The following is a 26,685-nucleotide window of genomic DNA, read 5'->3' on the forward strand; positions in this document are numbered from 1 at the left end:
TGCTCCTAGTCATTTGTCTGCTAGCACCTTGTACACATCTTCTACAGCTACATTGTTAGGTGATATAGGGACAGGATACAACATGTGACTTGTGTAAAGTGGAGATTTTCCCCTCTCCTACAACTGTCAACTTAGTAGTAAATGTCCCATTGGCAATATTAATGAGATGTAATGAGTGCCAGACACACATGACATTACACATGCTACAGAACTTGAGTAGTCTCCATGTGACATGGCATGTTGTATCTGCAAGAATTTGTTTGTATCTCAGAGCTGTACATCCACATCCACCGTTGAACATAGCATGGCAATGAAATTCTCCCAGCATACCACAACCTAGCTGACTCTTACCATGATTGACTGATGTTGAGGTGTATTTTCTTCTGAGTGCTGTATTTATCCTTTGCCAGATGCTAATGATATGGATGTGTCTACTTCCACTCAGTGTGATGTGGGTCTCTGACACTATTGGACAATGCTGCACATGTTTGCACATGCCACACATGATTGTGATATGTGAGGCCAGTACATGTATGTGCTATTTTGCTCCATTTGGTAACATGCAATGGATCTGTCCTATAAGTGACAATGAGCGGTTTGTTTTTCTATGTGCTGTCTAATATTATTATAAGGGCATACTGTGTAGACATGCAGACACAGGTCAATCATTGTGGATAATGGCATACCTGTTGATACCGAGAATGGACACCCATGCATTAGTCTTCATGTATTTCTAATTATTAGCAGTAGGCATGTGTGAATAAAGCCTATTTGTGTGACCGGTGTGCATCCTATGTAGATAGGGTGTGTTACACACTTTGCCTACATTCCATCCAGACTATCATTTGACTGATACATTCTCCCATTAAAAATCAGAGATCTTATAATATGATATTTGTTTTTATGCGGATTCAACACCCCTAGCTGCTTTATGCCACTGTCAAACCATTGACAAATCCCCAGCCAATGTGTATGTGCCATACATGATTTACAGCCCTTAAGTCAGTGATGTTGCCAATAGCAGTGCCAGAACATATCCCCATGGACACTGCTCAGCTTCCAACATTGAGTAAATTCCACGGGGAATTACTGAAGAAGCATCATTACCTATGATGTCCCCCTCTTGACACACATGTACGGTGCAAGCAGAACTACACTCACAGAGAGTAGTGAGAGAGATCACTTCTAACATTACTTAACCCCCATTTCTTGACATTCCCTACCTTATGTGTGGCCCCCTTGCATGCAACCTGTTGGGCATGGTGTTGTGGTGGGGAATGGCCTATGAAATTGCACATTACCCACATGATGTTACAAAATATGTAGTGGTGCATGGATCATCGCCTTCGGATGTCACATGCCAGGGATTTGGGCGTCACTGATTTGTGAGATGGAGTCTATAGAACCACGTACATCACCAAGGATGTGTATACCATACTTGTTGTTTTTATGTTTCTGACACACTCCCTGAGGTTAGATTCACATAGCAATGTTATATATATTGGACAATGAATAGACCAAGGATGATGTTGTTAAACAAAATTTATTGGTGGTATTTGTAATGGAACTTTTTGGTTGACTAGGCATAAAAGTTGTCAACAATTGTCTGTCTTCTGCGAACTCCTGCCACTGTGTTTGGTTCTTTCCCCTCAAGGTCCTCATCCCCACATGTTGTGCAGGATAGTACACAACGGTATAATCTTGCATAGCAGCGGGGAGCATACAGGAGGCTTCCTCCTGTCATGCCCAGGTACCTGAACCTGGACTTGAGAAGGCCAAAGTTCCTCTCCACCACTTTGTGTGTTATCCAGTGTGCTTCATTGTAGGCACGTTCTTCATTGGTAGTTGGATTTGCAAATGGGGTCATGACCCCACGGCTGTATGCCATAACCTGAGTCAGCTGCAAAGATAAGAGGGAGAAATTTAGTAAAGACTTGAGAGGGATCTGGAATGTTCCATGGCAGTAGTTGGTTGCAGTTTGAGTGGTGAATCAGAGGTGATTGTGGTGTTGTGTATGTACCAGGTCTTTTAATATGGTTCAATTTGACTGTGTTGAAGTACATGACATTCTTGAGTACTGACTCAAGGACCTGTATATGACCATCAGGCTTCCAAAACGTATGCTCATAATGTATGTAATATGTTTTGTGTAGTACATTTAGTAGCAGTATCCTAATATTAGAAGGAGGCTACCACCTCCTTGCTGCACAATGGTGTCAGATATGTAGCTAGCATAGTTTCCCTACAAAGCCAGCTCATTCTGTCGATGTTTGCACGTTGCAATATGCATGCAGTGCAACACTTAGTGGCCTTAGTGGCAGATGATGGTTGTGTCAACCATCTTGGCCCTCATTACAAATCTGGCGGTCTCAAGAATGCCAGACTCACAGTTGTAGTTGAACCGCCGCGATCGTGGCAGTATGACTACCACATTATGACCATGGTGGACCCACCACGGTTAGACCGCCAACATTGCCAGGTTGCCACCAACCAGTGGCCCTCTGGGTTCCACCTCCATGCAAGGGCTGGTGGAATAATGGGGGTGTCAGGTGCCCCTTAGAGGCCCCTGAACAGGCCATGCCCTTCGCATGGGCAGTGCCAGGGCCCCGAAGGACAGACCTGTAGCCCTTTCCAATGCACAAATTACATGCAGTAGAAAGCACAACTGGGGCTGCTGCACCTGCCCCAATGCCACATTGCAGCCGGGTCAATTAAGAACCGGCTGCAATGTTTTGGCCCTCTTCTCAGTTGGGCCAGCGTACGGAAAAAATATTTCCACCCAAAGGCCCAGCAGTGAACTCCTAATAGGGCCGGCAGGGTTTAGACCACAATGGTGGTCTAACAGTGGTGGAAGTGTGCCAAGCGGCCTCTGCCAGACAACAAACTTGTGATGAGTGTCCAGGTGTCACATATTAGTATGATGATCAAATGTGGTACAGGTGTATGTCCTAGCTTCTTAGTAATTGGATTTTCAGCCAGACTTACTACACTTACTACACATGCAGAGTGCAGACTTTGGGAGGGGGCCCAGCTATTTTTATGAAACGTCACTTAGTACAGTGCATGTATGGCCAGTCATGTCCTCCTAGAGACGCCTACTATGGTATCCATGTACAATACAGTTTAGAAGTGAATCTGCACCATTGTGTACTATTGTTATTCTGCAGTACAGGCATGATGGTGTTAGGGGGTGCTAAGTGGGGTATGTGAGGTGTTAGTTGAGTAGTTGTGGGACCATTTCTCATGATTATGCCCCATTGTATTTAATGGCAGGTACATTAGTTTTCCTATGTGTGCAATACAATGTATTCAACAGATATATGTGCAGCCTACAGGTACGTCAGGTATGTGTAGATGGGATGTAGTTGTAATTGGCATCACTTGGGTGGCATTTGATGCAGATTGTGCCTCAGTTTTACACAACATGAATGAGGTGGGTATGTGCCTAGGTGTGACTTTCTTTACATGCCCATGGCATAGGCCATTGACATGGTGGAGCTATTGTTGGTTTGGTATAATGTGTGTGTAGTATAGTTAGTAGTCAACCAGTGGGCACTTGTTGTGGTTTGTGGTCTTCTTCTGTATGCAAAGACGACATAGCTCTACCTATCCTTCACAGGGTGTGGCTGCTAGTTTGTGTGTTAGGTACATGTGGGTGTCTGCGTTTGTGATGTCCAAGCATTGCTTTTTACTGCGGCATGTTGCATATGTGTTGTTGCCAGTACATCTGTGGTCCCATGTCCATGCATCTTTGTTGTGGAGTATATGTTGTTTGTCCTACAGGGTTGGTGTGTTGTGTGTGTATTGATTGGTTGGTTGACTTACCGACAAGTAGCCCATTGCCATAGTGTTCATCCTGGAACTGCTCATTGATGGTGGAGTGACGGAATATGAAAGCATCATCTACGCTGCCAGGGTACTTGGCTGAGATGTTCGTGAAGAGCTTACGGTGGTCCACAATGGCCTGCACATTTACCTGTATAGGTGTTGCATAGCTGTAGGTGGCACCAGTTGTACATGGGTGTAGTCCATTGCACCCAGCACATGCGGAAACCCAGCAATTCGATAGAATCCTTGCTTGTTCTCCTACTGCAGTTGGTGGGTGTTTGAGAAGCAGATGTGGTGGGGTGTGAGGCAGATGATGTCATCAAGGACCTTAGGCAGGTAAACAGATATTGATGGCTGGGAGACACCAGCCACTAGTGCCCCTGTTGTCTGAAAAGATCCAGAAGCCAGCATATGCCGAAAAGTGAGGAGCTTTGTGGTATGTTGTAGGGAGTTTACAGCCTTTACTGTAATGTCTGGCGCAATCTGATTCAGCAGGTGTAGAATGGACTACTGGTTGAGACAGTAAGTCCTGATGACGTCTTGCTCCCTGAGGCCAAGGAGAGTTGTCCTCTGTCAAAATATCCTCTCCTGCCTTCTGAGTTGCCTTAGCGGGGGCCGTGGTGGTGTTTAGGGTTGCTGTTGTGGAGATGGAGGAGCAGCTGTTATTGCGGACATCTGTGGCGTGTGCCTAGCTGAAGCAGTACTACTTCCATGTTGTCATGGAGGTAGCAAATGTTCCTTCTGTGAATTTTCCTTAAACAGTGGCTTATGTGCCCCATTTTAATGGCTGGTCAGACCCAGGCATTAAAATTTGATTCAAATTGGGGTTAACGTCATTTTTTGAGTCTGCTTCCAACCGGTGCATCATTTTTGCACAGTGGGGATAAATATGGCGCTACGGGCATAGAGTTATTTTCTGGACGCCTACCTTGCATCTCATTGATGCAAGGTGTGTTCACGCATTCAAATAATGATGTTAACTCCTATATTTTTATGCTAGACAGGTCTAGCGTTAAGATATAATTATGGAGTTAAGTTTGCGCCAAATTTACGTAAAAAAATGAAACAAACTTGGCTCAAACTGAGTACAAATATGCCCTAAAATGAGGTTGGGAACTTTGAGTCTGCTGGGGCAAGGATTCTGTCAATTTATGGTGAACTCTAGAGGGGGCCCTGGGTTTTCTTTTTTGATTGGGAGAGGGATTCTGCAATTAAGAATGGTTCTGGGATTCTGCACAGAGATTGATCAGAGATTAATAATCGTTGTGAATATTCTGTAAGGCATTCCCAAAGATAGAATGTCTGATTTATCTAAAACTGAACCGTTTATGTATTTTCTGTGCTTGCCTATTTTGTTGGACAAAAGTAGTGCTGGTCGTGATCACTCATTCATGATCCCAGAGTTTTATGAAGCAATTGGAAAACCGAAGGGTGGAAATCATTGGGTCAGAACTGAATTGTGCTTTTGTTTATAGAGTTTCAACAAGAGGCTTCCTTCAGGAATTTCTTTGTGCAATATAAAAATTACAAAATCGGTATAAATTAGTCTCTCTTGAAGTTGCAGATGCAGTGCTATTTATAATTCATAAAGAGGGCAGGGATCTGACAATTTAAAATATATCAATTGTTCTTGCATTAAACATAAGCTAATGTTAATGATAACTATGCCATTGGTTTATATTTAATGCAAGGGTGTTTACATGGAGTAGCTGGAAAAGGTCAAAAAGTATTTGGAAATGAAACAGCAGAATAACTTAAATTTGATATTGGTTTTGAAACACATTGTTGAGAAAAACGGTACTCACATACATTTTTAAATATGGATGTGGAAGCCCTTTGATAATACTATATGGGACTATTAAGCAATGTATCGGCATTTAAGAAATGTGGGTCTCTTTTGAAAGCATAGGAGGATAAAGTTACTTTTAGACCTGACAGCCTTAGGGTGGTTAACCCTAACTTTTTGTCTGCCTCCCTCCACTTTTTGGATATTGTTTTTGCTGGTTTTAGGACTCTGCGCACTTTACCACTGCTAACCAGTGCTAAATTGCATATGCTCTCTCCCTTTAAACATGATGACATTGGATCATACCCAATTGGATTATTGAATTTACTTATAAGTTCCTAGTAAAGTGCACTATATGTGATCAGGGCCTGTAGATTAAATGCTACTAGTGGGCCTGCAGCACTGATTGTACCACAAATTAAGTAGCCCCTTAACCATGTCTCAGGCCTGCCATTGCAAGGCCTGTGTGTGCAGTTTCACTGCCAGTTCGACTTGGCATTTAAAGGACTTGCCAAGCCTAAACCTACCCTTTTTCTACATATACGTCACCTTAAGGTATGCCCTAGGTGACCCATAGGGGAGGGTCCTGAGTAGACAAAAGGCAGGACATGTATCTGTGTAGTTTACATGTCCTAGTAGTGTAAAACTCCTAAATTCGTTTTTGCACTGCTGTGAGGCCTGCTCCTTTCATAGGCTAACATTAGGCCTACCCTCATATATTGTTTGAGTGGTAGCTGCTGATCTGAAAGGAGTAGGAAGGTCATATTTAGTATGGCCATAATGGTAATACAAAGTCCTGCTGACTGGTGAAGTTGGATTTAATATTATTATTTTAGAAATGCCACTTTTCAAAAGTGAGCATTTCTCTGCACTTAAATCCTTCTGTGCCTTACAATCCATGTGTGGCTAGGTTCAGCTGACAGCTCCCTTGTCCATTCACTCAGACAAACCCCAAACACAGGATGCTCAGCCTCCGTTGCATGCCTCTGCATTTTGAATGGGTCTTCCTGGCCTGGAAGGGTGGAGATCCTGACACTTACATGTCAAAGAACAGTAACCTGCCCTCACCCAAAGGACTGCCACACCCCCTACTAAGACCCTGGCAGACAGGATTGAACTGAAGGGGACCTTGTGCACTTCTAAGCCACTCTTTGATGTCTCCCCCACTTCAAAGACACATTTGGGTATTTAAACAGGGCCTCTGCCCCTACCTACTCAGACACTTCCTGGAGAAGAGAATTTGGACCAGAACCTGCAACCTGCCACGAAGAACTGCCTGGCTGCCCAAAGGACTCACCTGACTGCTTTCTGTGAAGGACTGCTGCCTTGCTGTTGCCCTGCTGCCTTGCTGCTCTCTGGCTGCGCTAAGAAGTGCTCTCCAAGAGTTTGGATAGAGCTTGCCTCCTGTTCCATGAAGTCTCAGGACCAAAAAGACTTTATTCCTGCAAGAAGAACTCCCTGTGCAGCGGAAAATGATGCACAGATGGCAGAAAACGACACACAGCCTGCATCGAGGTGAAAAATTAACCGCACGTCAAACCGGAACGACGCAGCCCGACTTCTCAAGGAGAAGATCGACACAGCACCAGTGTATAGACTGGAAATTCGACGCACAGCCCACTGGATCGACGCCATACGAGCCGGAATGATGCAGTCCGACTTCCTGAGAGGAATCGATGCAGTGCCTGCCACGTGGTAGAATTTTCCACGCAATGCCCACCGGATCAATGCAGCCTTGTGATTTCATCCTGCCTGTGCCAGATTTCAAAGCATCGTCCCCGGGGTGTCCGAAAACCCCGCAACCCAAAGAGGATCCAAGACCAACCACTGGAAATCGATGCAAAGCCTTCACTGCATGAAAAGTAAACAACAAATCGCCATGTGCGGTCCGAGAAATCGACACACACCTCCCACTGTTCCACGAATCTCCTCCTCTGCAGTTCTTTGCAGAGATTTTGAATTCAAACCAGGTACTTTGTGCTTGCAAGAGACATTTATTGCTTTTAAGAGACTAAAGACACTTTATATCATTTTTACAGTGATATTTTAACATAGACTTCTTGCATCTTAATCGTTTTGACCTGCATTTTACCAGATAAACAGTATATATTTTTCTAGACACTGTGTGGTGTATTTTTGTGGTGTTCTATTGTGTTATTGCATGATTTATTGCACAAATATTTTACACATTGCCTTCAAAGTTAAGCCTGACTGCTCAGTGCCAAGCTACCAGAGGGTGGGCACAGGATAGTTTGGATTGTGTGTGACTTACCCTGACTAGAGTGAGGGTCTTTGCTTTAACAGGGGGTAACCTGACTGTCAACCAAAGACCTCATTTCTAACAGTTACGTATTTAGCAAAATATCCAACCACACAAACGTATGGAAGGGACCAAAGAGGATGACCATTTTGCCCATGTTTTTTTTACATTGCCTTGGAACTTGCGGCAAGAGCTCTTTTGAGACATGTGGAGAAATATGTTAATTGTGTATCCCTGTGTTTAAGACATTTTTAAATTATCTCTCTGTTTGAATGCCATCCAGGAGTTTGGAACATTGCTGAGGAACACTTTTCAATGAAATAGGCTTTCCATGCGACCTATCTCAATATTTTTTGTTACGTAAAATATCAGTTCTATTGTCCATAAGCTTGAATAGGATTCATTTATTTGTTAACCAAGTGATTTTTTGTCAGTGTCCATACCACTAATACTTTGCATGTTGGACTTCCCGCTCCTAGACTTCCAGGCAATCTATGTGCATTGCCATCGTTTTGCATCAGATAAGTGATATTGTGACATGTGATTTTGGTGAGGTTAATTGATCTCTGGAAGTAGGACAGAGTCTGATGTTGGCAATAATGCAACCTATTATTGGAATGATTGGATGGAGTTTTGGAGGAAAAGGATTGATGCTAGAAAATATTTGTGAAACAATAAATCTCTTGAAGGATACTCTCTGGAGAAAAGTGTTCCTGTGGAATATAATCATAAGGCACTTCTGTGGGGAACTAATTTAAAACTGGAATTTATGTTTCTCAGCTCCAAGTATTTCCTTACATTGCAAAAGAAAACTGACAAGTACTCTTCTCTGACATGTTGAATAATGTAGGAGTCACCTTTTTTTTATTTGAACTTTAATGTTAGTATAGTTCCCTAATTTGACCCTTTTAGCTGCATTGGACCGTTGATCTATGAAGATTCTGAGCTTAGACAAGACATTCACTCTCCTATAATAATCCAGGCACTGAACTTTCAGTCTCTCCAGTCCATGTAATATGCATAAACACTACTCACATCAGCCAGACGCTCCTTACATAATTCCGATCACATTCTGGTATCTCAACAGCACATGCTATATGTCCATATCTCTCCATTTTAAATTCATTCTATTTTCATTTAAAATTGATGCTACAATTGCAATGACTAGAATCACTGGAGCTAGTTCACAATGATAAATTGGGCAGTAAACATGTTTAAATGCCAAATATACATATTCTACACTTTCCATGAATCCTCAAAGTATTTCCGGGTGGGCGTGTATGCAGTTACCAAAGCAGATTTTTCCGCCACACTTTTATATCCCACTTTCTTGAAGGAAAGAGGATATTCCAAAGACAGTGATTTGCCCTGGAATATAGAAATCCCAAAATGGTTTGTTTGTGGGCATTTCCAAACAACACTCCGTCTTTTTTCTACGGTGGAAATGATTTGAAATTTACTTCAGAAAAAGGCTAGCGTTCCACCACTTCGAGACTGCGAAGGAAAATAGAGCACAGCCTCGTTTGGGGCGAGAATATGGGAAGACATTTCTACACAGTGAAAACTAGTTATATGCAAAGAATATGAAGAAATGTGTGCTTGCATGAACGACCCCGTTCCTCCATGTGTCATAATGTAAAAGTACGCCCAGACAAAAGCGTAAATCTTCATTCATACTTTTCTGATAATTTTCATGAATTGGGCCTCTGCGTTTTATGCCGTAACCGGCATGACTAGCATACATCTGATGGTATTTATCGCTTTCTTACATATTGGAAATATTTACCAGCATCAGCAATAGAGAAGAACATGCCCCCTTATCATTAACAAAACACTGGAGATAAAAGTCTGACACACGCAAAAGCATGCACTGACCATATTCGCAAATGCAAATGCAAGACTACTTTCTTTAAAGACAGGTATGCGTTAATAACTTGATGAAATACGCTGTACGTACCCTCCAAGCAAGGAAGTAAAAGGGATGTCTTTAAGTAAATGTTATTGCAATTATTAATATTATCATTGCATAAACAGGCACAATAAGTTTAGGAAATTGCACAGGTGGACCCCTTTCCCCAACATAGTACACAATTAAGCATTAACTGTGTCAGTAAACGTTACAACATCATTACTGCATAAGGGCAAAATGGTTCACCTGTATTCATGCAGCTTCTCTGAAATTAATTTGCCACTGTTCTTACAACACACGTTTTGATTGTTTTGTTACTGGACAGCTCCACCACTAAGGTCTAATAAGCCCATGTGCAAAAAAGATGTGCTACCACATATAATCAATGTAAATATAAGTACGAACCACAAACAAGATCAATAATCATTAATCCATAATATGTACTAGTGAAAATGTAGGTTCAAAAATAGACAGAGTAAGTGTTTGCCCATGTGGGTTCTTTCGGTATAAATGGGCAATGGTTTCCTGCCAATATATTGCCATCTTGCAGTATACAGCTTTAAAGGGAATATGCCCTAAACCTCTGCCTCTGACAATAGTATGTGCTTGGTGTAGGTCCGTATTCCAAGAAGCACAGTTATTGGAAAGCGATATTGTTCCTTATAAGTGCTGCGTTTATGGGACACAATGTATGCTGGCACTGACTACCTCGGTGGCAGAACTTGATAACCATACACACTTTTCCATATGAGAGCACATATTCTTTTGATCCACTGAACTGTGAAACGTGTAGGCTGGTGCCAATCGACGATTCTGGTTAAGGATTCCCTTAGTTTTTTCCTGTGATAGTGGGACAGAAATAAAATATTTAAGTTTTCCTTTTACACATTTTTACTTTAAGTGAAGTCCTAAAGTGCTACACTTGGCAACAGATAGGTGGTGTAACCCCATGATAAAGCATGCTACTCCGTGTGGCGCAATGATCTTCTGCACGTGTCAATGAGAGCACAAAATCCATTGCATGTAAACTTAGCATAGTGTATCACACATCACGTGGACTGTTTACGATGTGAGGTCACAACACATTGGTGTGTCTGGAGGTTGTGGTGCAACTTGTGCATCTGTAAAGGACAGACAGTGTCAATTTCTGTTGATAACAATATTCTTCCAGGCTTTCTTCAAAACAGATAAAAGTGACTTGTAATACGCAATTAATACTTCACTCTTCCACAACCAAAACTGCTTATGTCTCCGAGGTTGTTTTAGTTGATTTAGTTACAGAGAAAGGCATTTTGATGGAGAATGCCCCCGTATTAAATTACAACACATCCTTTCACATTTTATTCTTATATTTGTTATGTGTGCTCCAAAAGTCACCACAGGCTCCCCACCCGCCTAGACTACCCGACCCTCTTGCTGAGTGAGTGTGGCTCATTTATGACACTTGCACTCCAAGTAGCAGTTTGTTGTGTTACTGCACATTCGACTTTAATATGTCCTGGCCAGATCCTACCTCTGAACAATAATCCTGCAGCACTGATTGCAGTCACATTTACTCTAGCGATTATCACGGCATGCAATGTGTGGACTGAAAAAAATATGCTAACAATATCTATGATGCAAACAGTATACATAGCATAATTAGATTATTGTTACATGCTTCTTTTGAGTCTTTCTCTTTTTCTTTCCCTTTTATTTCTAACGGGCACCAGGACAGTCCACTTGTTTTACAGTCTGACAGGAATGTAACAGTAAATGCAAGAAATCACATGGGCCAGTTAACCGGCCAGCTAACCATAGGTGAGTGTTGTTTAGTTACCTTGACCGTTTTCAGTGTACTTTGCTTTATCTAAAATTGTATTATATTCAACAAAATACTGTCATTAAATAATAAGACATGGAATTGAATTGAAGAAGCTTTTTTCCCTAAGATTAAAAGCAATGTCTTACATAGCAATACGTATCCCATCCTACTCTGAAAATATTAAGAGTTTCCCAAGAAGGATGGTTTGTGACAAGTGTTCCTGAAGCAGTCACATGTGTGAACGACTGCATACTGTCATACAGTTTTCATTTGTTGTTTCTATTTTATAATGAGCTGTCGAGTGTTTACTGTAATTTAAAACATTTCTGAAGCTTATTTTGTCTGATAGTGAATATGTGATGTTAGAATGTGGATTATTAGTTGGAGGGGATGGGAGTCACCATTACATACAAGACCTAGTTAGGTCTCAATAATTTCAACCTGAGCTCACCCCTTTGTAGCTGTGGCACAGAGGAGACAGGCTTAACTCAGGAGAAATATGAAAAGCATATATCAGTACTAAAATAGTTATAAAATAGAAAACAAAATGAAGATCCCACGCCAGTTCATAAAAATAGAATAAGATTTAGTGAACAAATAGACACGAAAATTGCAAAAAACAAATGATGGGAGTTGGAGATATGAATTTTGGAAGGCCAGCACTCTGCCAGGTGACAGTTTAGGATTACCTGCGGTAAGGCTACCAGAGACTTTAGGCAAAAGAATAATGACTTTCTGAAGTCACTACTTTTGAAATAGTTCAGCACAATTCGTCTTTGACATTAGGTTTGAACTTTTTTAATTATAAATATCAATGTTTGACATGTTTTCCTAGCTAGTGCCACTCTGATGTTAACTTTGTTGGGTGTAATAAAATAACCCAGTGTTTTCTGTGGCAGAGCCAGCCTTGCTATAGGGAATAATGACTGTGAGGATATGTAAAAACAATAAATACAAATCTTCCACTTTTAAATACTATGCACAATGCCTTAAGGCTGGTAAGGAATAGTTTAGGGAAGATGTACCACTATTTAAAAAAAGGCTTGGGTCTGGTAAAAGGGGTATTTTGCCTACTGGATATGACAGTTTTAAAAATGCTCTGCTAAGCTGCTATGGCCAGCCTAGAGTCATGTTTCACATGGCCACTTTAGTGGTGGCAGAATAGGTGCTGCAGTCCATTAGTGCTCTTTACCTAATAGGGTCTGGTCACACAGGGTACCATGTACTAGGGACTTATAGGTAAGGTAATTGTGCTAATCAGAAATTTTAACCAACCAAACACTTTGTTTAGGTCAGAGCACATGCATTGGTGCCTTGGTAGCAGGGCCCCAAGCTGCAGAGCCCACAACCTAACAACATCAGCCCAGAAAATAGTTGTTTGTAATCACCAATTGAACTCGAATCATTAAGTAACTTTTGCATTGGCTTATATAAGATGCTCCCTTGTGAAAATGAACACGTACTTAAAATGTGCTCTATTTTAGTCTGGAACATCTAATGGGATGTCAGTTATTTGCACTACAAAATGAATTCAAAACATTTTACAATGACATAATTTAATATGAATGTAAATCCTGATGACCTATATAACTGTGTATTCTTCGTTTTCATCCAAATGACCCTATATTTCACAAGCATGAATCTTTGTACTTTATTTTGGTATGCAGAACCAATGGTTCTGATGTCAATTTTATGAAGTTCTCATGCATAACAGAGACTGTTTTTCAATCCTATGAATGGTGTAGTGTACATTATCAATAAAATGTCATGTGTTTCTTGGTTTTGGAGTTTTTTAGTTGGGGGCATGTGTTACACTACATCTACAAATACACACAGGGCCATGCAGTTTAATTAGATGTTCCAAGTTCTACAACCCCATTTCCAGGTCAGAACCTTGCTCTTTGATAGTATGCCTGATATTTCCTCAACTCCGTAGCTGAATTCTATAGCCTATTATGTGCCGAGAAACCCGACTCCCTAACCTCCCTGTCCCCAAGTTCTGAGCCTTTTTTGAACATTGGGGAAGACAGTATGCATACGTTTTAAAAAAAAATCCCTGGCCAACTTTCCATCCTTTATCCCCATATATAGGGGATTGTAAAGGTTGTCAGGGTTTGTAGTTTTCACTAGTGGCAAACTAGAAAATATTTAAAGGTGATGTTCAAGAGCGTATATATATGTTTTCTTATGTTGGCATCAAGTAAATTGAACCCCACTTTGCAACTTTCAGAAACTGTCAGGAGGGTAAAACATGCATTTTTCACAGCCTATTTTGCAGTTTTCCAAGTGGTGGTCAGTGTTTTCTAGGTTTGTGACTTTTACATTTGCTGTTTGTGGCCAATGAGGTGTTAAACCAATGAGTGACCCTAGCAAGTTGAACATTACTCCAAAGTAGGCCACATTCTACATTCATGAAACATTTATTTGTTTAGATAGCTAATGATTTTCTTGAAGAAACTAATCATTGAAATAAAAAATAGTGAAGGCAAGTACAATAATATTAGAAATATGCAAACAATGAGGCATATCTTTATCAAACCTTCATGCAGCGCAGAGCAGCAAGCCACCTTGCTATGTTGCACTGCATGAAAGGGAAAGGGCAGGAATGTGCCATATTTAACATTATATGGAGAATTCCTGTACTTCCCTTGCACTAGCACACAATGTGCTGCCTAGTGCCAAAGCAGGCACCCTTGCACTATGGTGCAAGGGTGCCTGTGTTGCAGACAGGATTGGTTTTGTGCAGGAAGGGGCGCCTTCCTGCATAAAAACAATCCTCTGAGGCATTTTCGTCTTTCTATGTGTGCTGAAGAATGCAGCACACATGGAACGAGGACAAATGAGTAGAAATACAGATATTTAAGCTTCACCTGGAGAGGTGTAACTTTTTGACACATCCCCAGGTCTACAAGTAATGGTAAATTTCAGAATGCGCCAAAATCTATGGGTGGATGCGTGAAAACACCCAAGCATCAACAAATGGTATGCCTCCCTGAGGTAACGTACAGTAGTGCAATGTAGAGATTTGCTCTGTATTGCGTTACTCTAGATTTCTCACGCCACTAAAGGTGGCCTTGCATGGCTTGATAAATCTGACTTAGTAGTTGCATCACCCTACTGCCAACTTGAGTGGTAAGGATGACACCGCTCGTTGATAAATCTTCACCAATGTTTTAATCTTTTTACACTGGAGGCTAATCCAGACAAGTAAATACCATTATGTTCTACAATTCTTTTAGTCACAGTCTCTGTGACTAAAAGAGTCGCATGTACTTAATGGCATATTTGTATGGTATATTTGTATGGATTAGCCTCCAGTGTGAAGAGATAAAAATATTAACACAAATTTATCATTTTTAGCACAATGCTGCACAGTACCCAATGTTAAGAAAGAAAGCAGTACACAGCTATGGTTACTACAATTGGCCTGCTACTACTCCCATTCCTTACCCTAGTATACAAATAGACTCCCTAATGCTACCCATGACATATGCATCATTGTGTGTGTGTCTAATGCCTAGCATAGGTAACCCCGTTAGTACAAAATCTCATGCCTAAACACTTTTTATAACATTGCACACATGTATGGTTCAGAATACATCCATTTTGTGGAATTTTTCAATAAATTAAAACATTTTCCAACTTTTTACCTGCTTCAAGGAGCCTTTTTTAATGCAAAGGCTGGTGTGGCTATTTTAGTAGACTGGGCTATTCATCCAAACTATGGCTGCTTATGCCGATCCACCCAAGTTCCACCCATGCAATGTCTCCTTAATGCAAAATGGCACAAAGCTGCACAATTTGTGAAGAGAAGAGGTCACCTTTTCAGCACTAAACACATTTTTGTGCTGGATAGTGTGTACCCTTCCAAGAGACTGAACAATTTTGTGTCACTTTGCATGACCTTGTGCCGAGGCAAAGTCTTGGTAAATCTGACTCATAGGATTATCAGTTGTCTGAAAACAAGCAATACCCAGAACATCATTCAAGCAATGGTCTCTGATTATATTTTTCTTCTGTTTTGACCATGCATCAGTTCAAAAGATACAATCTAATAAATGAAACATGGATGTGAAGGAATGACACACACTTTAAAATGTGTCCAAGTCTCCTTTCGGAACTAGCAGCTACGCATACTGTTCTGAATTTGGGGCTACACAACATATAAGGTGATGCTTAGACTGTTTTACAAATGTGTTCATTTGTGCACATGCTCTTACATTTTACTGCCAAAAATGTAGAGAAATTCAATAGACAGTAGAAAAGTCCTTTTGTGTCTGTATTCCAATAATTCCTCAAGTTAAACAGTTACTCCAGATGTATAACCTAACTTATTGAACAGGACAGAAAACACCCACAAATACACAATGGTAACATCAGAATATTTGACTTAAATTACACTGACTCTAGGGGTTGGGGTAGCTGTAATATTTGCACATGGGATTGCTCAGCATGCAAGGTAACCTACTGAACACAGACCTTTTAGAAAATGGTTTCCCGTGGAGTTAAAGTGCTTGTATTACTTGTACTACATTTCCTTTTTTTTCCCAGGATGCAAAGCAAATGTAAAACTTAGCATAAAAATATCTTATTTTCTGCATATTTCTTTGAGGCAATGTTCTGAAATCTACAGGTTGGAAATGGAAACTGAGCTTCAGTCCTATCTAGCTCCTTGATTATGGTTGCTTAGATTTTGGAGCAAGTTGATAATTTAAAAGCAGTCTAAAATCACCACATTATGTATAGATGAGATTATTAGAAATTATCTTAATTTTGCACATACGTTAAGGAACCAGTTAAATGCTATGGCAGCTCTTTGAAAGCTAATAATTTTGATGTGGATGTATCCTACCCCTATGCAAAGAACAAAATGACCAAGCTCAGTTTGATTGCTTCAAGAGAAAGGGCTCTTCAAGATTTGCATGCAAAGCCTTCCACTCATGAAGTATGTGAATCCTGGGAACAAAAATCTTCATTGCAATACTTACACACGCTTTCTAATCCACGAATGCGTAATGCAATTTTTAAATTTAGAATAGGATTCCACCCACTTTATGCTCATCCATTAGGTGTATCTTCCTTTAACAACATGGTAAGGTTCTACAGATCTGAGTTGCAGATGCATTGTGCAAAAAGTCATATTTTATTAGATTGTCTTTGTGATTGCGTGTTGGAAAAACTTGAAACCAATTATTTAATGTCAAGGCTAAGATTAGTTTAGTTGGGATTCTTATTTCAAATGCAATTTATGGATGTTTCTTCTGCCTTGATGAGATTTTTAATGGTTTTCAAAGAGTTTGTGCCTTGAGTTTGTACCTTGATCATGTATTTATGGTGCTGATAAGATTTTAATGAATCTGCACCTTGATTCTGTATTTATGACGCTATTGGTCAATAATCTTTTTCTGATGTCATATTATTAAAGTTCAACAGTTTTTAGACTTTGATTCTTTGTAAGGGTCAATATACTTTGTTGTGTTATTGTTTGAGATGTTGTGGTTCAAATAGACATATGTCTGACTGATTGAGTGATACTTGGATTATGGGTGTCAGAAATGTGGTTATTAATGTGAGAGGGGAACACCCCTACCAATGCAGTAAACCCAGTCTGGTCATGGCAAAAAACAGTTTGAGGGATTATCAGCTCCACTCTGGCAGCTGTTGCACAAGAAGTAGGCAATACCTAGAGAAGTGCATGCTAGGATGAACCAGTACTAACAATTTTAACCCCTTTGATGCGTCGGACGGCGGGAGCCATCCAAAGCATTGGTGCTTGTGTGCATCGGATGGCACTTAGCAGCCTGACATGCACGGCACAGAGAATCCCTCTGTTGCAGGCAGCAGAGGGATTTCCTTAGCAAAGAAACAGCCTCCCCTCTCTGCTTGGGGATTGCCCAAGAGAGGGTGATCCCAAAGCAGTGATCCACTCCACTAGACCCCAGAGATGGGGAGCGGTCCTGTGGGCAAGGGTTTTTGCTCCCACTGTTTTCTTTCTGCATAAATTCAGACTTTCAGCCTCCCTGTTGGGCATATGGTGCAATAGCCCCTGATCTTTCCCACCGGTTAGGGGGTGGGGGGAAAACCAAGGAATTTTCTTTTTAACTAGTGTAGGGGTGGAGGGCTGGCCATGATGGCCCTATCAATACCCCACCCTAAAAAAATGGGTGAAGTATTTCTGTCCCCCTTGGGGGAGTGATGTGGGCAATAGCACCTGATGTGTCCCCTGGGGGGGCAGAAAGCCTACTAGGCACCAGGGACTGTTAGGTATGGTGCTGCCCAGAATGAGCATGGCAATGCTCCCACCCCCCAAAATAGGCACATTCTTTGCCCCACCGACTAAAGCATCTCATTCCAACGGCAAGCAATTGGAGATTTAACTCTTTTCAGTGTTGATTTCACATATTGGCCAGCAGAGCTTGGCTAACTCCTAATATTGTCCCACATGCAATTGTGAGCAGCTGCACTTTTTGGACTCGGATTGGCTGCTACCTGGAAAAACCTACTAGAACCAGTCACTTCTGAAATGTAGACATCTGGAGAAGTCCATGGTGTTGTGCTTCAAATGTACCCTACACCATTTTCTTACCCACAATGCCGTGCAAAATCCCAAATTTGCCTGAAGTCATGTATTTTTCCTTCATTTCTGTAATAGAAACTTCCTGAATCATTGGAGCATTGCTGTCATTCATCTGTACTCCTGGTCCTTCACCCTGGCAAGTAACATTCAACCCGGTAGAACTGCTGACATGCCATTTCTTGCTCTCTGCAACTCAGACCACCACTATCTACCTCAACTACAGGTCTCCTGGACAGCACAAGGTCTCCATTGATGAATGCGCAGACCTTCGTACCACCATCCAACATGCCACACCACCTTCTAGGGTGACTTCACCATTCCAGATAATACAAGCTCAAAAAAACAAAAAAGGCACCCTTTTCACCATCATCAGTACACTCAGTGTGGTACAGCATATCACATAACCAACACAATCTGGGAAGCCAGAAAATTTAGCTCGCCGAAGTCAAGTCTTTGTCTGGTAGCTGTACCACTTGGCCCTGTTCTCGGAAGAAAAATGTTCTATGTGCCCATTTACTTCTTCTCTGGTGCTCCAGGAAAGCTTTTGCATATGGTAATGAGTACAAGCGGGAAAATACTTTTCTGCCTTTCTTTCAGTTCCACATAAAAAGGTAAGTCTAAGGCAATTTAGGGGTCTGTACTGCTCAGTCCTCCACCAGGAACATTGAACGTATCCCAAACAGATTATAATCTGTGGCCCCAAGGAACTATTTCCCTCACAAGAAGCTAAAGCAATTTTTATAAGGTGAGCCTAGCTCTTAGTAGCAATATCCTATAAGCAAATCCCAATAGATCAAATCCATATATTTGCAAAAATAGTACCTAGTTTTTGTATCACCCTACTGCTATATTGAAAACCTAATCCATGATGCTTAAACTGCAGCATTCGAAATAGCACAATTGAATATGCTGGAAAATTACAGCTGCCTTCTCCTTCAATTCAACGTCCCTTAGGTTACTGGTTGAGGGGGGTGAAACCCTACTCAAGCAGGAACCACAGTCCTTATCACGATGAAGTCACAAACAAAGCTTAAATTAATCTGTGCCCAAGCCTCATGCAGTTTGGCACAGAGCAGTCAAGCTTAACTCTGAGGCAATGTGTCAGGTATTTGTGCAACACTTCAAACATACCAACGTGAAAACACACCAACAAAAGGATCCAAGAGTAGACGAATAGAGTACATTTTAGTAAATAAAACAAGGCCAAAATTTATAAAATCCAATCGGTGGAACAGGAGTTATGCAATTCTAAATATTTCACTAAAAATAGGACCAAAAGTACAAACCACCGATTGTGGATGTCTGGTTGCACTGGAAAGGAACAAAGTCACAAGTTCATTGTGACTGTGATGGACTATGGGCCAGCTACAGGAACCCAGTTAGGCCCATTGAACAAGAGTACCTTACATCCTGATTGCAGAGGGCTGCGGGGTCCCACGTTGAGAATGCATTACACAGCCAAGGCAAATCATCAGTTCTGGGAGCTGTGAGGCTGTAATACAAGGTTTATTGTGGAGGCTTGCATTGTAGAGTCTGGCATTGAGGAAGTGGTCTGCAGACAAGGAGATATGTTGAAACCAGGGAGCTGAGCGGCTGCAATGCAAAATCCTGCATCATCATCAAGACTGGAATCAAAAAGAGGGTTACAATGCGAGGCCTCTTTCAGGGATGCATCAACCACTGGTGATTCCGAAGTGAGCTTCGAGGTTGATGTGGAGTCCTTGCACTGGGAGAATCCTCGCAGCAGATGTGATGGGTTGGTTCTGTTCAGGGTTGTACAGCATAGCAAAAGAGATGAATCAGTTGTGCTGGATCCACAGATGTGCTAGCAGAGCACCTACAGGCCTACTTCCAAGGGTCCAGGACTGGGGTGGAACCATGTGGCACAGTAGGACTCAGAGTTGCAGAGTCCAGGTACTGGTTATAAGAGACTAGCCTTTGGAGCCACTCTGGTGGTCATGGGCATAGGTTGCAGATCCAGTCCTTCTCACCTAGGCAAGAGGGCTCGAGGTCAGCACAGCAAGCAGTGGTCGTTTAACATAGCAATTCAGCAGAGTGGCAGTCTTTTCAGCAGAACAGCAATTCTTCTTTCTGGCAGAGTCTTTCACAAATCCAGAAATGTATTGAAGTGCTGATGTCTGAGGTGCAATATGTTTACCTGGAGCGTCTTCTGAAGTGGGATGAGTTCTAGAGGTTTTCTTTTGAAGTGCACAGGTCTCCTGCCCCCCGCCCTAGCTACAGACCACCTTTGGCGATATGCAAACCTTTGTGTGAAGACAGGACACAGCCTATGCCTAACTCTACCCTCTCATCCTACCAGTGATGTCCCATCGAGGCACACCTAAGCTCTCTATTGTTTATGGCTGTCTAGGAGGAATACACAAACTGCCATTTACACCCAGTCATTTGTTTCAAAGAGAGGCTGCTGCCACTAAGGGGCAGATGTACGAAGCTATTTAGCATTTCTTAATGGGATGAATCGCTATTTCAGCCCATTAAGAAATGCTAGATAATCTTCTGGCAAAAAATAGGATATCGCAAATAGGGATTTCCTATTTGCGATTTCCTATGCACATGTACACTGCGTTTCCTAAATGCAAATTGGTATTTTAGGAAATGCTATTACCATTGACTCAAAGTTAATGGGAATCATGTGCAATTAAAAAAACAAAAAAAACACTCCAAAATGTTTTTTTTTTTTTAAAGTGCAATAAAGTGCACACATGCCCTTAGGGCATGTGTGTGCTTTGCATGTGACCCACTTTTTTCGGGGTGCAGTAAGGGGGTTCTTAGACTGAATGTTACCTATGCTGTAGCATTTCCTAATGTGCGATTTCCTATTAGTAAATTGCAAATTAGGAAATGCTAAACCATTTGTGCCTATGGGCCTTTAGTTTGGTATTACTTAAATAACAATTTCCTAATATCAATTCCTACGCTGTAGGAATTGCTATCAGTAAATCTCTGTTTTTATACTTACCATTTTGCATTTCCTAAATAGCGATTTCGAAATAGTCACTGTTAGAAATGGGGTTTCTGGTTGGCTAGGATATGCACCTCAGCCAGGCAGAACCTATGCACTCTAGTCAGCGCTTGGGAGTTACACGTCCAAGATAACCCCTGCTCACCCCCTGGGTAGCTTGGCATGAGCAGTCAGGCTTAACCTGGAGGCAATGTGTAAAGCATTTGCACAACACCCAACACACGTGACGCCAAATATACACCATAAAGTAAACACAACACTGAGCTATGTAAAAATAATCTGTATTGCACAAAACATGATTAGACCAACATTATACGTAAGTAATACCCTGCTACCTTAGCAGTTGTCAGAGGGTTACACAAGTTACTAATACTCTGCAAGAATATGCAGTTGTCACATTAGAACACGTAAGTACTCAGAATTCTGCAACATAAGCAATAGTCAGGAATTATAGTAAAAGGTATATGCACTTGTCATGAACAATTCCTAAATACCCATAAAAGGAACCTTAGAAAATATACCACAAGTCATATAATTACATATCAGCTAGACCTGCCCATAAACGGAACACTAGCACATATATGTAGAACCAATAAACAGTTTGGGAAATAACAAGCATCTATAAGTTTGTATTAGGCTCCTAGAGCCTAGATTTCCTACAGAGTACCTGGGTTTTGGTAGGAGAGGCACTTCCAGTGCCTAACGACGAACACGGATGCCCCCAGCACTCCTGTGCGCGAAACGGGGGCCTACCTCGTGGTTGGGGGGGCCTGCCTCGGCCTCCTCACACCCTGTCCGTGGGGTGGGGTGGGGGCCAGGCGTGGCCACTGAAACAAGTTGCGACGTAAACGGCGGGAAGGGACCTCCGCTGAGGTCTCCTTTCCCGATTTTTGGTGGGTAAAAAGAAATGCCCAAAATTAGGAGCGTTCTGCTTCTAGTGCAGTGACTGGGGAAGGGGGCGCTCCCTGTGCCTTCCCCTAGTCCTGCCAAGTAACAAGAAGGAACTCGGACCCCTCCGGGGGCACGAAGGAAAGGCTCGCCCGCACCTGATGTGGTGCGCGAGTCAGGGGAAGCTGCTCCCAATCCGTCGGGAAGCTACCCAGTAGGGACGCCGGCGGCTGGTGCCCCCGGGGCACTCCTGGGAGTGTACCGTGCCCCGGGGGCGCCACTAGGAGCGTGCCGGCTCTATTTGAAGTGTCTTCGTGCCCCGGGGGCACTGGGAGTAGCGCGGATCTCGCGCTGAGTAGAGCCCAGCAACCCGGGCTGCAACAGTGATTTCTGGGGAATAAATAAAGCGCTGCCCAAGCGCTGAAATAAGTTTTGAGCCCCGGTGTAAGGAAATGGCTCCCTGTTGAATTACCCCCCACTTTTTGCCTGATACTGATGCTGACTTGACTGAGAAGTGTGCTTGGACCCTGCTAACCAGGCCCCAGCACCAGTGTTCTTTCACCTAAAATGTACCATTGTCTCCACAATTGGCACAACCCTGGCACCCAGGTAAGTCCCTTGTAACTGGTACCCCTGGTACCAAGGGCCCTGATGCCAGGGAAGGTCTTATGCCCCCCTAGGGACCCCTCACTCAGCACAGACACACTGCTTGTCAGCTTGTGTGTGCTGGTGGGGAGAAAATGACTAAGTCGACATGGCACTCCCCTCAGGGTGCCATGCCAACCTCACACTGCCTATGGCATAGGTAAGTCACCCCTCTAACAGGCCTTACAGCCCTAAGGCAGGGTGCACTACACCACAGGTGAGGGCATAGGTGCATGAGCACTATGCCCCTACAGTGTCTAAGCAAAACCTTAGACATTGTAAGTGCAGGGTAGCCATAAGAGTATATGGTCTGGGAGTCTGTCAAAAACGAACTCCACAGCTCCATAATGGCTACAGAGAATACTGGGAAGTTTGGTATCAAACTTCTCAGGATAATAAACCCACACTGATGCCAGTGTTGGATTTATTAAAAAATGCACACAGAGGGCATCTTAGAGATGCCCCCTGTACTTTACCCAATTGTTCAGTGCAGGACTGACTGGTCTGTGCCAGCCTGCTGCTGAGAGACGAGTTTCTGACCCCATGAGGTGAGGACCTTTGTGCTCTCTGAGGACAGAAACAAAAGCCTGCTCTGGGTGGAGGTGCTTCACACCTCCCCCCTGCAGGAACTGTAACACCTATCAGTGAGCCTCAAAGGCTCAGGCTTCGTGTTACAATGCCCCAGGGCACTCCAGCTAGTGGAGATGCCTGCCCCCTGGACACAGCCCCACTTCTGGCGACAAGTCCAGGAGAGATAATGAGAAAAACAAGGAGAAGTCACCCACCAGTCAGGACAGCCCCTAAGGTGTCCTGAGCTGAGGTGTCCCCTGCCTTTAGAAATCCTCCATCTTGATTTTGGAGGATTCCCCCAATAGGAATAGGGATGTGCCCCCCTCCCCTCAGGGAGGAGGCACAAAGAGGGTGTAGCCACCCTCAAGGACAGTAGCCATTGGCTACTGCCCTCCCAGACCTAAACACACCCCTAAATTCAGTACTTAGGGGCTCCCCAGAACCTAGGAAACTAGATTCCTGCAACCTAGGACGAAGAAGGACTGCTGAGCTGAAAAACCTGCAGAGAAGACGGAGACACCAACTGCTTTGGCCCCAGCTCTACCAGCCTGTCTCCCCACTTCAAGAAAAACTGCAACAGCGACGCGTTTCACAGGGTCCAGCGACCTCCGAAGCCTCAGCTGACTACCCTGCATCTAAAAGGACCAAGAACTCAGCGGCTCTGCTCCAAAGAAGAAACATCTTTGCAACAAAGAAGCAACTTTTAAAGACCACACGTTTCCGGCCGGAAGCGTGAGACTTTGCACTCTGCACCCGACGCCCCCAGCTCGACTTGTGGAGAACCAACACTACAGGGAGGACCCCCCGGCGACTGCGAGCCTGTGAGTAGCCAGAGTTGACCCCCCTGACCTCCACTGCGACGCCTGCAGAGGGAATCCAGAGGCTCCCCCTGACCGCGACTGCCTGCTTCAAAGAACCCGACGCCTGGTAAAGACACTGCACCCGCAGCCCCCAGGACCTTAAGGATCCGACCTCCAGTGCAGAAGCGACCCCCAGGTGGCCCTCTCCCTTGCCCAGGTAGTGGCTTCCCCGAGGAGCCCCCTCCTTGCCTGCCTGCTTTGCTGAAGAGACCCCTGGGTCTCCCATTGAACTCCATTGCAAACCCGACGCCTGTTTGCACACTGCATCCGGCCACCCCCGTGCCGCCGAGGGTGTACTTTTTGTGCTGACTTGTGTCCCCCCCGGTGCCCTACAAAACCCCACTGGTCTGCCCTCTGAAGACGCGGGTACTTACCTGCTGGCAGACTGGAACCGGGGCACCCCCTTCTCCATTGAAGCCTATGTGTTTTGGGCACCACTTTGACCTCTGCACCTGACCGGCCCTGAGCTGCTGGTGTGGTGACTTTGGGGTTGCTCTGAACCCCCAATGGTGGGCTACCTTGGACCCAACTTTGAACCCTGTAGGTGGTTTACTTACCTGCAAAACTAACAAACACTTACCTCCCCCAGGAACTGTTTAAAATTACAGTGTCCAGTTTTAAAATAGCTTATTGCCATTTGTGTGAAAGCTGTTGATGGTATTTTGCTAATTCAAAGTTCCTAAAGTTCCTAAGTGAAATAACTTTCATTTAAAGTATTGTTTGTAAATCTTGAACCTGTGGTTCTTAAAATAAACTAAGAAAATATATTTTTCTATATAAAAACCTATTGGCCTGGAATTGTCTTTGAGTGTGTGTTCCCTATTTATTGCCTGTGTGTGTACAACAAATGCTTAACACTACCCTCTGATAAGCCTACTGCTCGACCACACTACCACAAAATAGAGCATTAGAATTATCTCTTTTTGCCACTATCTTTCCTCTAAGGGGAACCCTTGGACTTGGTGCATGCTATTTCTTACTTTGAAATAGTACATACAGAGCCAACTTCCTACACCTGGGTTGCGGCGGTGTCCTGGGGCAAAGGTACAGCGCTTTTTAGAGCGCTCAGGGCAAAATTAAAGCCTGGGCTGCGGCGGTGATATGTTCCAGCAATTTCAAGAGAGGAGCACCTTTCCAAAGCGCTAAGACAACGCTGGAGAAATCGGTGCAGGGGTCAGGGGCACAGCACCCTGCACCTGGGAGCAATCCGAAGCCCAAGGAGCACAGGGCTGGTGGGCCCAACTACAGACCAGCACCAGGGGTGCAGATGGTGGCAGTTCCTCCTAGTGACCAGGCAGGTCACAGGCCAGCACAACAGCAGCAGTCCAAGGTGGTTTCCTGGTGAGTCCATTCATCAGCGTTCTGTGTCCAGTTTCCAGTTCCAAGAATGTTCAAATTGTGGGGAAAATTCCCCTGTACTTATAGTCAGTTCTTACAGTGTTTTTCAATGGTAGGGAGAGGAGGTTCCAGCCATTTACAACTGGTTCTGGGAGTGCCCCCTCTCTCCTTTCAGTACAGGCTCCAGACATCAGTGGGGGGTTAACGACCCTATTGTGTGAGGCCAGGGCACAGTCTTTACAAATGCAAGTGTGCCCCGTCTCTCCCTTCTATCAGCCCAGGAAGGCTTTACAGTATGTAGATGCACCTCTGTGTCAGTGTCACCTCCACCCTCCCTGTGTTCAAGCTGTCTGATAAGTATGCACTAAGCCCCAACTATCAGTCTGCCCAGACGTTGATTGGAGACAAGCTGTAAAACACCAAAGTCATAAGCACAGATAAATGCGCAATTTCTAGAAGTGGCATTTCTGTGATAGTAATAAAAAATACACCTACCCCAGTAAGCGGCATTTCTCACCACTATCACAACCACACCAAACGTTCCTACTCTACCCCTCATAAATCAGACAATACCCCTTACACATAAGGCAGGGCATCTCCAATGCAATCCTATGAGGAGGCAGCACCCACAGCAGTGAGACACCAAGTTAGGCTGTTTGTCACTACCAGGACAGGCCATGCAACATGGCACATTTCCTGCCTTCTACATACATGGCACCCTCTCCAAAGGGCTAGCTAGGGCGTTCCTTAGGGGTGATTTACATGTGTGTAAATTTAGATGCCAGGTCCCTGTGGCAGAAAACTGCGCACACAGGCTCTGCGCTAGCAGGCCTTAGATAGGTTTGACAGGCTACTTCAGTGGGTGGCGCAAGCAGCGCTGCAGGCCCACTAGTAGCATTTAATTGACAGGCCCTGGGTATAGGGATACCACTTTACAAGGGACTTATAGGTAAATTAAATATGGTAATAAGGTATAATCCAATCATAGCAAATTTGTAAGAGAGAGCACATGCACTTTAGCACTGGTTAGCAGTGAAAAAGTGCTCAGAGTAAAAACGTCAGCCATCAAAGGTCAGAAAAATAAGGAGGCAAAAAGCTAAAAGTCTGGGGAATGACCCTGTAAAAGGGCCAGGTCCAACATGACCCCCTACCAGCCCAAAGCCAGGGGAGAACAATCAATACCTTGATGGACTTCCCTGATTAGGGCGATAGAACCAGGACTCTGGCCCGCAACTGC

The 26,685-nt window shown here is 43.4% G+C and overlaps 1 protein-coding gene across 5 annotated transcripts in view; it reads left to right on the plus strand.

Annotated features, from left to right (window-relative positions):
• Positions 1 to 26,685, plus strand: part of SGCZ (sarcoglycan zeta) — a 4,310,842-nt gene that overhangs the window by 3,463,618 nt on the left and 820,539 nt on the right. For all 5 annotated transcript variants that reach the window (XM_069200738.1, XM_069200719.1, XM_069200747.1 and 2 more), the window contains one exon: positions 11,496 to 11,583. In XM_069200738.1, coding sequence (XP_069056839.1) covers positions 11,496 to 11,583 — 88 coding nt within the window. The remainder of the gene's footprint in view (positions 1 to 11,495; positions 11,584 to 26,685) is intronic.

The sequence above is a fragment of the Pleurodeles waltl genome, chromosome 1_2 (genome assembly GCF_031143425.1).
Source record: "Pleurodeles waltl isolate 20211129_DDA chromosome 1_2, aPleWal1.hap1.20221129, whole genome shotgun sequence".
Taxonomy (NCBI): Eukaryota; Metazoa; Chordata; class Amphibia; order Caudata; family Salamandridae; genus Pleurodeles; species Pleurodeles waltl.